General features: G+C 44.8%; 1 protein-coding gene across 4 annotated transcripts in view; it reads left to right on the plus strand.

Moving 5' to 3' along the window:
• Positions 1-11,877, plus strand: part of LOC140471076 (formin-like protein 3) — a 224,817-nt gene that overhangs the window by 181,831 nt on the left and 31,109 nt on the right. For all 4 annotated transcript variants that reach the window (XR_011956846.1, XM_072566920.1, XM_072566921.1 and 1 more), the window contains 5 exons: positions 308-432; positions 1,688-1,890; positions 5,998-6,232; positions 7,664-7,732; positions 9,246-9,326. Coding sequence is in view for 3 of the 4 variants with exons in the window: in XM_072566920.1 (XP_072423021.1) it covers positions 308-432; positions 1,688-1,890; positions 5,998-6,232; positions 7,664-7,732; positions 9,246-9,326 (713 nt within the window). In the remaining variant the exon portion in view is untranslated. The remainder of the gene's footprint in view (positions 1-307; positions 433-1,687; positions 1,891-5,997; positions 6,233-7,663; positions 7,733-9,245; positions 9,327-11,877) is intronic.

Consider the following 11,877-nt stretch of genomic DNA (forward strand, 5'->3'; position numbering starts at 1 on the left):
TTAGGTGAGGTTAGCTAGAGCAACAGAGTAATTTGAGAGAAATGGAATCGACTTATTGAAAATGGTGAAAGGATGCCAAGAAATCTAAGTGTAAGAAATCTTTTACCTGAAGTCAGCATCTTGCTTCATAGCAGTGTGTTCCATCAACTCCAGACCCATACTGGCTAACCACCATTCCAATCCACTCGTGGGAACTGGCTGGAGTGGGGCTCACACACTGTGCTTTCCGACTCTGAGGCACCACAGGCCTCCCACTCCATCTTTTGCATTGTTACCTGAGATGCAATCCTTTCTTTTCTCCTTCCAGCTATCCGGATAAAGAAACCAATAAAAACCAAATTCCGTTTGCCGGTGTTCAATTGGATGGCTTTGAAACCCAACCAGATCAATGGGACAGTCTTCACTGAAATCGATGATGAAAAGATATTAGAGGTAAGTCGGATGATTTATTTTGATTTAATTTTGTCCATTTCCACTATCCCCCCACCCACCCACCTCTTTGCTTCAAACAAAACTACCACAAGTGACATGGGTCAACATGGAGTGTTGCAGGAGCTCTGGAAAGGTCAGAGCACATCTCCATTTGCATCGTCATCCCCTCTGTCTGCCCAGCCACCCTCTTCACCCTTAAAATATTTTGAGCAATGCAAATGGCCTGATTAACTTTGTTCTTTTTAACTGTTTCAAACTGTGGACGCTTTGACCCATCTGTCCTGGGTGTGAATCTGAACAGTCCAAGAGTAACTCCATGTGGGTTTGATGATGACAGTAGGATTTTGACTGCAGAGCTGCACAAGAATACACACCATCTAGGCTAACGGCAGGAAGAAGGTACAGCAAGCATAGACAGTGATGAGGTTCAGTACTACAATCCATTGTCCATTATCCTTGGTCTCACAAACCCAGAATAAGTGAGGATCAAGGATACATTTAGCAGAAGTGTTTTTGAAGCACCTTGCCAGAGCAGGAGCTGTTTTCTTTTACCTCCTCAGGCTATGGTTGACACTGGGGTAAGGTGTTACCTTGCGTCTCCCTGCTCAACCTTGTCTAGAGACAGACTGGGTACATTAGAATAGAATAGAATCCAATTTTTCTCCACTACAGATCTGATTACCTTGGTGAGACTAGGTTTGAGTAGAATGCCTTTCTATATTAAAGACTTTGACCTTGATGATGTTAATGGTGCAATCCAGACTGGTTGAGCGGGTAGTTAAAATGGAGTGGGGAACTTGGCCTGTTGCTACCACCCTTATTTCTCACTCTGATATGGCTTGTTCCCAGGTAATCTCTGTATCCTTGCCTGAGCGTCAAGCCCAGCCTAAACTCTATCCTTCAGCTTTTCCCTCCCCCATACACATTACAACTTTCAGACAACCTGGCCAAACTCTGTACTCACCTCCATCCTGTATGTGTGGCAGGCATACATAGGAGAAATGTAACAGCAGAAATGAGAGATTTACAGGTAAGAGGATACCAAGGATGGTATGTGTCAACCTGAGATAGTGAGTTACCAATGAAAGTGTGGGAGAACTGAAGCAAAAGGAAGAAAAGGTGGAAAATGAACAGAAAGATGCACAGAGAGAGAGAGAGAGAGGCACAATTTGGGGGAAAGAAATCCTGTGAGCACAGGAGATGGCCGAGTATAAAATAATAATAAAGGTGTTTATCCGATCACTTTGTGCTGTAGGAGCTTGACATGGATGAATTTGAAGACCTCTTCAAGACGAAAGCCCAGGGACCCTCCATTGAAATCTCATGTCAGAAAAGCAAAAGTGCGCAGAAAGCACTGAGTAAAGTGACGCTGCTCGAAGCCAACCGAGCAAAGAATCTCGCCATTACGTTGCGCAAGGCTGGCAAGACAACTGAAGAGATTTGCAGGGCCATTCAAATGTATGTTGTAAAGCCTTCTGACCTCTTTGATTGTGTCACTTGAGTGTGAAGTGTGGGCTGACACCTGCGTGCATTTTGCGTAAATCGTTTTGCTCAAACCGACCCTTGCCCCTACCCCTGTCCTTAATTGCTCCTGGATTTCTCCCCGAATCTATCTGTCAAAAAGAACTTTAAGCCTGTGATCTGTCTCACAGCCAGGCGGGTTGGGAAATGAGGGGAAAATGTGTCCAAACCCTCTAAATATTTCTGCCATGAATTCAGTCTCCTCTAACCATCACATCCAGCTTCTAATCCTGCCATTGCCCTGCCACTCCCCACTCCTGCCTCTTAATATGCAGTTGTGTCTCTGCTGTATTGTAAGGCAATTAAACTACTGGGGCTGAAAAACTGGAATCACTATCCCACTGGCTATTCAGGAGTAAAGGTTGGCTCTGCCAAATGCATGGGGTTGTCTTTTGCTGAGCAGCTCAAATCTCCCCCTTCACTGGCATTATCCACTTTGGGCAAATGGCTGAGGTTTTCCAGTTGTCTCATGATCTCCTTCCTGCCTCTCCCATAAGCTGTGCGGTAATTGTGGCTGGGTTGGTTAGAGGAGTAGAACCTGTTCCTATTCCCTCCCCTAGCCTCTGAGTAAAGTTTCCTGTTGACATGACTTAGGCTTACAAGCCTCTGACAGGCTTAATTGGTTCAGCCTATGGGAAAGCCACTCACTCTGTTCATAAATGGCACCCCATCTACTCCCCTTTGCCCATTTGCTTATCTGTTTATTCCATTGGACGTCAGAGTGACCGGTTTTGCTGGGGTTTTTTTTCACTTCATGGGTCATTTGCTTTGACATTCACCAATCTGATGCTTTACAGCTTTCTGTCCAATGTGGTCTGCTACTGATGAGCAGCATTCAAATCTGCCTTCACATTTTCATAGAAAGTATGTGTTGTTTGTCTCTGAGGCTTGTTGCAATGTTTCTCCGCCTGTGTTTTCATCCTTCCTCCACCCTTTCCTCCAGTGAGCTGGATGGAATGGCTGCACTCTTCTGCATGTACTACCTAAGTCATCCCGAGAAGGCAGTGTGGATGGACACGGCAGTTGGCTGGGTGCAGCTCTTGTTCAGCGATTCTCCTTGCTGCAGCGTTTGAGCTCAAAGGGTCTCTTGATGGATGAAGCTTATTGTCCAAGCAGGATTGCCCACATACACCATGTACAGGGATAAGGGGTGTGCTAATAACTAGTCGGGTTCCTTGTAGAGGAGTCTCATTACTCAAATCTCTACATTTCTGGTCAAAACATTGTCTGTGCTGTAATCTTCGGTGGAGCTTGTAAAAGGCCAATGGTGTCTGCAAGTGGACACCTCCCAGGCACAGTAGGGCCATCCAAGTGCTTCAACAACTCCTGTGATCATACTGCTCCAAACTTCAGACTGGACTCGCTTGGAAAAGAGTTGTACGACCTTGACGTCAGAATTTACAGACTGCGCAGATGCCTGAAGTGGTGCTCACTGAGGAGTTATTAGACCGCATGCACAGCAAGCCTTCCACAGGAGACTGTGTGTATCATACCAGGATACCAAATGCAAGCTGTCGGGTACTTCATGGGCCAGGAGGCAGGCTGCCAGGAGCACCTGTCCCCTTTGAATATCGCATGCCACTGCAAACTCAGGAGACCCGTGCAGCCCAGCAGCATACCTGACTCCTGGTATTGGGCATCAGGAGCGGCTAGATTGATGGCTGTCACCATATGCATGTGTAACACCAAGTGAGCAGTTGTATGAAAGATTACACCAGTGATATTCATTGAACACATTGAAATTTGAGTCTAGACATTACTCCTATCGTAACAAATGGATAATTCAACAATTCAGAGGTCATCCCTCAATCCCTTTTTTTTCAGTGAAAACTTCAAGTTCTTTTACAAGGAAAGAGTTACTGCTAGTGCTGTGGGAACAAAGGAATGTTTTACCTGTTAATGGCTCAACAATAATTTTCAGCCTAAAAACACTTGACTTGAACTACTCTGGTTGCATGAAGTACGCAAGGAAAAGCGGCTCCAGTCTAAGATGGATGATGAGGTGAAGGAAATCACTGGCATGGGCTCATCTCAGCTGGTGGGTTAATGACGGCAGAGCAGGGGGCTGAGCTCAGAACTCAACTGCTTTCTTTCTCTTTTTTTTGTTTCCCTCTTTTCTTTTTTTCTTTTCTTTTAAAGCCTGGAGAGTGGTGGGTGAAGGAGGAGGCCTCTAGCAACAGCAGCAGCAAAATGTGGACGAGCCAGACACTGCTTCATTTCGACCTAGGGTCTCCTGGTGGTGAGGGACAGGTCCTCACCTGACTTCCCCTGGCCCAGACTCGCAGGCTGGGCCAAGGCTCCAGGTCTGCGGTTATGCCTGGGTACCTGAGAGAGAAGTGGCGGTCTCAGCCCAGTGTGGTGGTCTCCTGATGTTGACGGTCTTGTTCTGGCCTGGCAGTCTGGTCCTGGCATGGAGTTCACATCCTCCTGTGGAGGTCGTCTTCAGCTTCCAGCAAGTAGTCTCATCCAGCATGGTGGTCGTCTTCAGCGGAAGCTTCCAGCTCAGTATTCTAGCAGCCCGGCAGGCGGTCTTGTTCCAGCTGTGTCTTCGTGGTATTCCATCGTTCCTAAATTGGCTTTCCCCGAGCCGTTAACTGAACTGTGATGGACTTTCGTCTTAATTTTACTTTTTGTTTGTTATTATGTATGACTTCTGTCGTTGATTTTGGCGCCGTGGTGGGGCGACTTAAAACCTTTCACTGTATTTTACATGTAAAAGTACATGTGACAATAAATTTCTAATTCAATTATGTATTGAAGGTGTGATTGGTAAGACAAGGTGCCTGCTGCAGCTGGCTTCTTGCTTTCACTGGCGCAGTTTGTTACTTTTCCTCACTCTGAACCTTTGAGTGTGGCCTGTGGATTCTGCTGTTCCATCCACCAAGCATCCTCTTTGAAGAGCAACATTTTATTGCATGCTTTAAGCAATCATTTTGAAGATATCTTTGTCATTAGAATGTGCGGTTGTCCCCTTCACTCAATGCAAAGCTTTGATCCCAAATGTATGTTAGCTGATTGTCTTGTTGCATTGAACTTGGAGAGCACTATTGGATTACCCACAGTATCACAAAATGATGAGTGCTTTGACCAATAGTGCTGACAATTACAATAGCCTTCTACTGGGCTAGTTGGCACCCATTGATTTTGATTTAGGATCACCCTGGTAAGCATACCGTCTTGGAAGAGAGACAGGCTGCCAGAGAATGACACACACTCCTCCAAAAAAAACTCCACAAGGTGATGCATTGAACCAGGCCTTTTTGGATCTTTGTTTAACACTTCCCAAATATATCAATTGCATTGTCTGACAGTATGCTTGATGGATGGACATCAGTTCACTGATAACTGGGCATAGGGTCATCCTCTGTGTTGGTGAGCTTTGTTCTACCAGCTTTCAGCTGCAGTCTGGCAAGAGAGAGACAATAGGCAGGAATGGGTACCCTAAGCCTTTTGAGCAGTTAATCTTCTGTTTCCTTCAAACTGTGGTGACACTGTGGGTTCACTTTTAAAGTTAAGCCATTGGTGCACCCACAGGGAGCAGGCATGATTCTGACCAAATGGGTGCAGACCAGCTGAACTTGCTCAAGCCTTCACTGATATGTGCACTGCCACACATCAGAAAGCTGAAACTGCTGCCTAGGTACAGTCGGTAACTTCCCATGCTCTAGGGAAGCCAGCAAAGAAATATTGCAAGAATGCTGCAAAAAAAAAAACAAATGAAATAATTGTATGAGCTCGACTTTATATGCCAATTTTACCCATTCGCAAGCTCAACAAATGCCAAGGCGTGAATTCTGCGCTATATCAGCAAGCGGCCATTTGGAGGCAGGAAATGTTTTGCATGCGCGATAAAGTCAGGCAACAAATGGGGTGCTGGGGCACTTGGGTGAAATGACTTGCTTGAGATCTTCCAGGAAAGTAAAAGCCCCCCCCGCCCCTCCATCCTCTCCCTCTGAGTAATTTTCAGTTGTGAAGTCTCTGATGACTGTCTTGTGATTTGCGTTTGGTTTAGCAGACTAAAGCATTGCCTTTGCCCTCTTGTAGGTACGATTTGAAGACTCTGCCTCTAGACTTTGTGGAGTGTCTGAATCGCTTCCTGCCTTTAGAGAACGAGGTGAAGCTTTTGAGGCAGTACGAGAGAGAACGGAAACCACTCGATGAACTGTCCAATGAGGACCGCTTCATGCTGCAGTTCAGCAAAATCGAGCGACTGCCTCAGCGCATGACTATTATGACGTTTGTTGGGAACTTCTCCGAGAATATTCAGATGTTGAATCCGGTAGGTCTCCCATCCTCTGTAAACCAGCAGCAATGGAGATGGGTTTAAAAAACTATCCAGAAAAAAATCCAAAGCATTAGGGCAACATTATTTCCTCCTTTCATGGGATGTGGACATGGCTGGCAGGTCCAGCATTTGTTGTCTATCCCTAATTGCCCTTGGGCTGAGTGGCTTGCTCGACTATTTCGGAGGGTGATTAAGAGTCAACTACATTGCTGTGGGTCTGGAGTCACATGTAGACCAGACCAGGTAAGGGTAACAGATTTCCCTTCTCTAAAGGACGTTAGTGAGCCAGATGGGTTTGTAAAACAATCAATGATAGTTGTCATGGTCACTGTCACTATGACTAGCTTTATATTCCTGATAGTATTAGAGTCATAGAGATACAGTATGGAAACAGACCCTTTGGTCCAATTCATGCATGCTGACCAGATATCCTAAATTAATCTAGTCCCATTTGCCAGCATTTGGTCTATATCCCTCTAAACCCTTCCTATTCATATACCTATCCAGATGCCTTTTAAATGTTGCAATTGTACCAGCCTCCACCACTCTTTCTGGTAGCTCATTCCATACACGCACCACCCTCTGCATGAAAATGTTGCCCCTTAGATCCCTTTTAAATCTTTTCCCACCTCTCAGCTATGCTCTCTAGTTCTGGACTCCCCCACCCCAGGGAAAAGACCATAGCTATTCACCCTATCCATGCCCCTTATGATTTGATAAACCTCTGTAAGGTCACCCCTCAGCCGCTGACTGTCCAGGGAAAACAGCCTTGGCCTATTCAGCCTCTCCCTCTAGCTCAAAGCCAGAGCAATTTGCCTGGGTCTCTCGTCCAGTGATGTGATCACTGTCTCACCATCTCCCACGCAGACAAAATTCTGCATGTTTCAGAAGAAACCCAGCAAAAACTACGTATTGTTGTAGTCCTGACTTCCAATGGACCAGGAAGATCACCAGTTCGCTCACAATCCACTTTGTCTGAATTCAGCTGTGATGGCATTAGGCTGTGGCAATTTCACTCCGTATTTAAGCGTTTGAATACTGCATCACCAAGTCACTGTTTGTGATAGTGGCTGGTCTATTTTTCAGCTCAAAGTAAAAGGCTGAAGTATCACTTTCTCTAAGAGATTTCCTGAAACTCTTCAGTCTCAGAATCGATCCTCGTTTCTTCCAACATGCTCTGTTTCCTTTCTCTCCCTTCATCCCTTTCTTTAGTTGCAGATTGCTGTTATCGATAACCTTGGACTCACCACTTGACATCAACTGTTCGCAAAATGTACCTTTTGAATTTACTGGTGAAGTCTGTGAAATGTTGTGCTCCAAAATCTTTGCACAACGAGTTTTATACAATTAGTACCAGAGATTAACATGGCTGTTTCAATATATGTTATCTGAAAGATACTTAATGTTATAAATGTTTTCTTCCAGCAACTGAATGCAATAATAGCTGCCTCTGCATCCATTAAGACCTCACAGAAGTTGAAGAGAATGCTGGAGGTGAGTGTGCTTCAGTCGAGGTAAAATCAGTCGGGTCACAGAGTCACAGAAATGTTACAATGCAGAATGTTGGAAATGCCATGGCCAATTTGTGTACAGCAAGATTCCACAAAATGAAATGGTGACTACTAGGTCATCTGTTTTATTGAGTATGTAATCCATTACTGAAATGAGCCATACAGCCCATCAGGTTTATGCCTGTATTGTTGAATCGATATTGGTCAGGACGCCAAGGAGCACCCCAATCACCAAACTCGCCACAGGGAAAAGGGCACAGATTCCTGCCTATGCATGCAAATAAAGACCATCTAAGGAGCTGCAGTTGTGGAAATGAGTTCCACTTGATCAGTGGAAGCCCTCCTAATAATTGTCATGTTTTTATGAAGGAGCAGTGGAAAGCAATAAAGGAAAAGGACAGCTCTGAACCCCAGCTTTGTTAGCTGGAGGGCCTGGCAACAGCTCCTGCTGAAGGGCCACAGCTGAAGGGAAGTGGGCCACAAATGCTTGTACCAAGACTGCTACTGACCTTATCTTTATATTTGAACATCACTGTCTAGACCAATATTTAATGCCCATCAGTAACTGCCCTTGAAAAGGTGGTGGCGTGCTGCTTTCTTCAGTAGCTGCAGTCTTTGGGGTGTAAAGATACCCTCAGTGCTGTTCAGAGGGATTTTGACCCAACAACAGTGAAGGAACGGCAATATATTTCCAAGTCAGGATGGTGAGTGGCTTGGAGGGGAACTTGCAGGGGGTGGGTGTTCCCATGTCTCTGCTGCCCTGGTCCTTCTAGATGGGAGAGTTTCTGGGTTGGAAAGGTGCCATCAAAGTAGCCTTTTGTGAGTTGCTGCTTTGCACAATGTGTGTGTGTGTGTGTGTGAGTGAGAGAATGTGAATGGAGGGAGTGAATGTTGAAGGTGCTGGATGGGATGTCAGTCAAGTGCGGCAGCTTTGATGGCGCCATGCCTGTCCCATAAAAGATTGGATCTGTGCCAATCCATAGATGTTTCTAGCTCACTCTTGAGATCCCAGCTGTCCTTAATGTTGCTGTAGCTTATGTGGATCAGTGGTGGGCTCTTGTGATAATGTACCTCTGCGCTCGAAGGCCCAGTTTCAAGTTCCACATATTTTAAAGTTAAGTCACAATGCATCAGAACAGGTTGGTTAAAAATACCTACAATCCAGGTTGAAGTACTAAGGATGTGTTCCATCTGCTATCGGCTCTTGTGGTGTGTTATGTCCCCCAGGAAGTCTGGGTTCAAGGTCTCACTTGCTTGAGAGCTGTGTAATAACACTCTGAGCAAGTTGATTTTTAAAAATATCAATGGTGGGGGGTCTGTGCTCTTGTGGTACAGTAGCAATGTCCCTATCTCTGAGCCAGGAGGCCTAGGTTCAAGTCCCACCAGTGTTGTGTATTATCATCTCTGAACAAGTTGGTTAGGAAACTTCAGTGGTCTTCTGTGAAGATGATTCTCAAATGTATGTAGCAATGTGCCTTTTTCCTCCCTCTCTGCAGATTATTCTGGCACTTGGTAACTATATGAATAGCAGCAAAAGAGGAGCTGTATATGGCTTCAAGCTTCAGAGTTTGGACCTGGTATGTATTCTGCAGGGTAATCTACTGCTGAGACCTCATTCTAATTGAAGCATTTGCTTCAATCAAGTATTCTTAATTAATTGTCTGGTCATATCTATGAAGTGAGCAGATTTTAAATGTGTCCCACACCCACAAAAAGAAGCTTGTTAATTTTGAGTGGATTGTGCAGGCAGCTGAAACTGGCATTTCATCTTGCGTAACTTTTTAAACAAATATTCTTTGGGATGTGGGCATCGCTGGCAAATCCAGCATTTGCTGCCCATCTCCAATTCCCCTGCTTGTTGGGCTATTTCAGAGGGCAGTTAAGAGCCAGCCACATTGCTGAGGGTCTGGAGTCACTTGCAGGCCAGACCCCGTCAGGCTGGTAGATTTCCGGCACTTTCGTGAACCAGTTAGGCTTTTATAATCAATGCAAGTTGTCATTGCCACCATAACTAACTATTAATTGCAGTTCCATTAGCTGCAGTGAACGGATGTGAACCCATTTTAGGGTATGACTCGAGGCCTCTGGATTGCTAGTCCAGTGGTATTACCACTAGATCACCATCTTCCCAGAGTCCAACGTTATGCAACATTCTAAATTTTCAAGAAGTCCTTCTCCATTGTAAAAGACAGCAGTGAGGCCGTAAAGGAGAAACCTTTTCACTTCTAGCCTGCAATCTAACCAGTGGCTTGAGTGCACCAGTCTCTCCATTAATCTAACAACTCATTTTAGCCCTGGTGGCAGAGACTGTGTCTCATGAATGTAAGTTTGCTTGCGGAGCTGGAAGGGTCACTAACACCGGTGCTTCACTGGAGGCTCACTGATGATAACTTGTATGGTGATGAAACATCTGAAAATGAACATTCCAGCTCAGCGAGCATCCAGAACCTCAACTTGAGCTACAAATCTTCTCAAAACTCGCTAACTATGGCCCATGTCATTTCGATACCAGCAACCCCTCTCTTGCATATGTTCACCATTTCTGAGTTGCTTTATGGTGGTCCGACATTCAGAGTACTCAAAGCTATCTTGTTTTGCACCTTTATGGTAAGGAGACTACAAATACAGAGAGAGAGAGAAAATGATGTTCACCTAGCCAGTTTCGACTGGACTTGAACACTAACTCCCGAAACACAAAAGAAGTCTTGTAACTGGTTAATTTATTCTTTTTCTCCTTGCAACTCTCCTCAATCTTCACCCCCGCCCCACTGTTATCCCAGGATTAGTTGCTTCTGGACAAAAACATAACTTTGGCTAAATATAGAAGTTCAGTTTATCAAAATTACATTCCATTCACTTGCATTTACTGACCGAAACAGGATGTGCTGGCCAACTGTTTATTTCATGGGTTTGAATGTTAAAAAAAGCATCCAGACGCTGTCAACAGTCCAGCCTGCGATCCATGCATTTAAAGAGGCTTTAAGAAGAGGAAAAAAAAGACAGGAAATGAAGGAAGTGCATAGCGGACCAGAAAGAAGGGATAGGCAAATTATTGTTTCAGGGACAGAAGTTCAGTCCAAGCTCACTACCTGAGATGTAACTTTTAGACTCTGTTTATCGGTTTTCCTGAAGCTGATTGGCTTGCCAAAGACCCCTCACCACCCCTCCCCAAACCCTTAACTGCATTTGTCACTCTAGCTCTCCCCTCCCGTCTGTAACTTTTCCCCCATTTTCCTAGCTAGAAGCTGGAGGAGGCTAATCTGATTGAGGCGTGTAAAATGTGACAGGGATTTGAGAAGGTAGCTACTAATTCTGAGGGAGCATAATTTTAAAACTAGGTGAAATCAGGAAGCACTTCTTCACACAGTAGTGGAAGCTGGACCTCCCTCTTCCCATGAGGCACCGGATGCTGGAACACAATTGAAGTTTTCAAGACTGAGATGGATAGATTTTGTTGACTCCGCATATCGAGAAATGTGGAGCTGTACAGGGAAAACAGACTAGCCATGATCTAATTGCAAACTGGAACAGGCCCAAGGAGCTGAATGGCCTCCTTCTGTTCCTTCATCAATCTCCCAAGGAAGCTGAGACATTTAGTTCTGTTATAAAGAAATGTAGTTTGCTGCATTAATTTTCTTCTGATTTCAGATTTCCAGCACCCCCAGTTTTATATTCTATCCATAAAGGCATTTTTAAAACTCAAATCTGTTTCTGTGTAAAATGTTCTCAAAATGATTTATTTCTCTCAAGATTAGAACCACGGCCTTTTTATATTAAATAATTTCAAGTTTGCCAGTTGGCGAGTTGTCATCACTTATTGGAGCCACTGGAACCCAAACACATTTTCTATAAGGCGAGTTGAGCTGCATGGTTAATCCTTTCTGAAACTGTCTCTCGAAGCCAAAAAGCCTACTGTACACTCACAACTTAGACCTCCCAGTCTTCGAAGGGAGGGAGGCCAGGCCTGTGGGATTTTGTTTTATAAAATTGAGCACGCAGCCTACAGGATTCCAGTCCTTTGTGAAAATGGCTGGAGCGTTTGTTTTTTTTTTGCAGCTAATGTTCAAGAATGTATTTTGAAGCAGATGTGCTGATTTCTGAAGTGTTTATTAAAGCAATCAAGGTCCT

This window comes from Chiloscyllium punctatum, chromosome X (assembly GCF_047496795.1).
Source record: "Chiloscyllium punctatum isolate Juve2018m chromosome X, sChiPun1.3, whole genome shotgun sequence".
Taxonomy (NCBI): domain Eukaryota; kingdom Metazoa; phylum Chordata; class Chondrichthyes; order Orectolobiformes; family Hemiscylliidae; genus Chiloscyllium; species Chiloscyllium punctatum.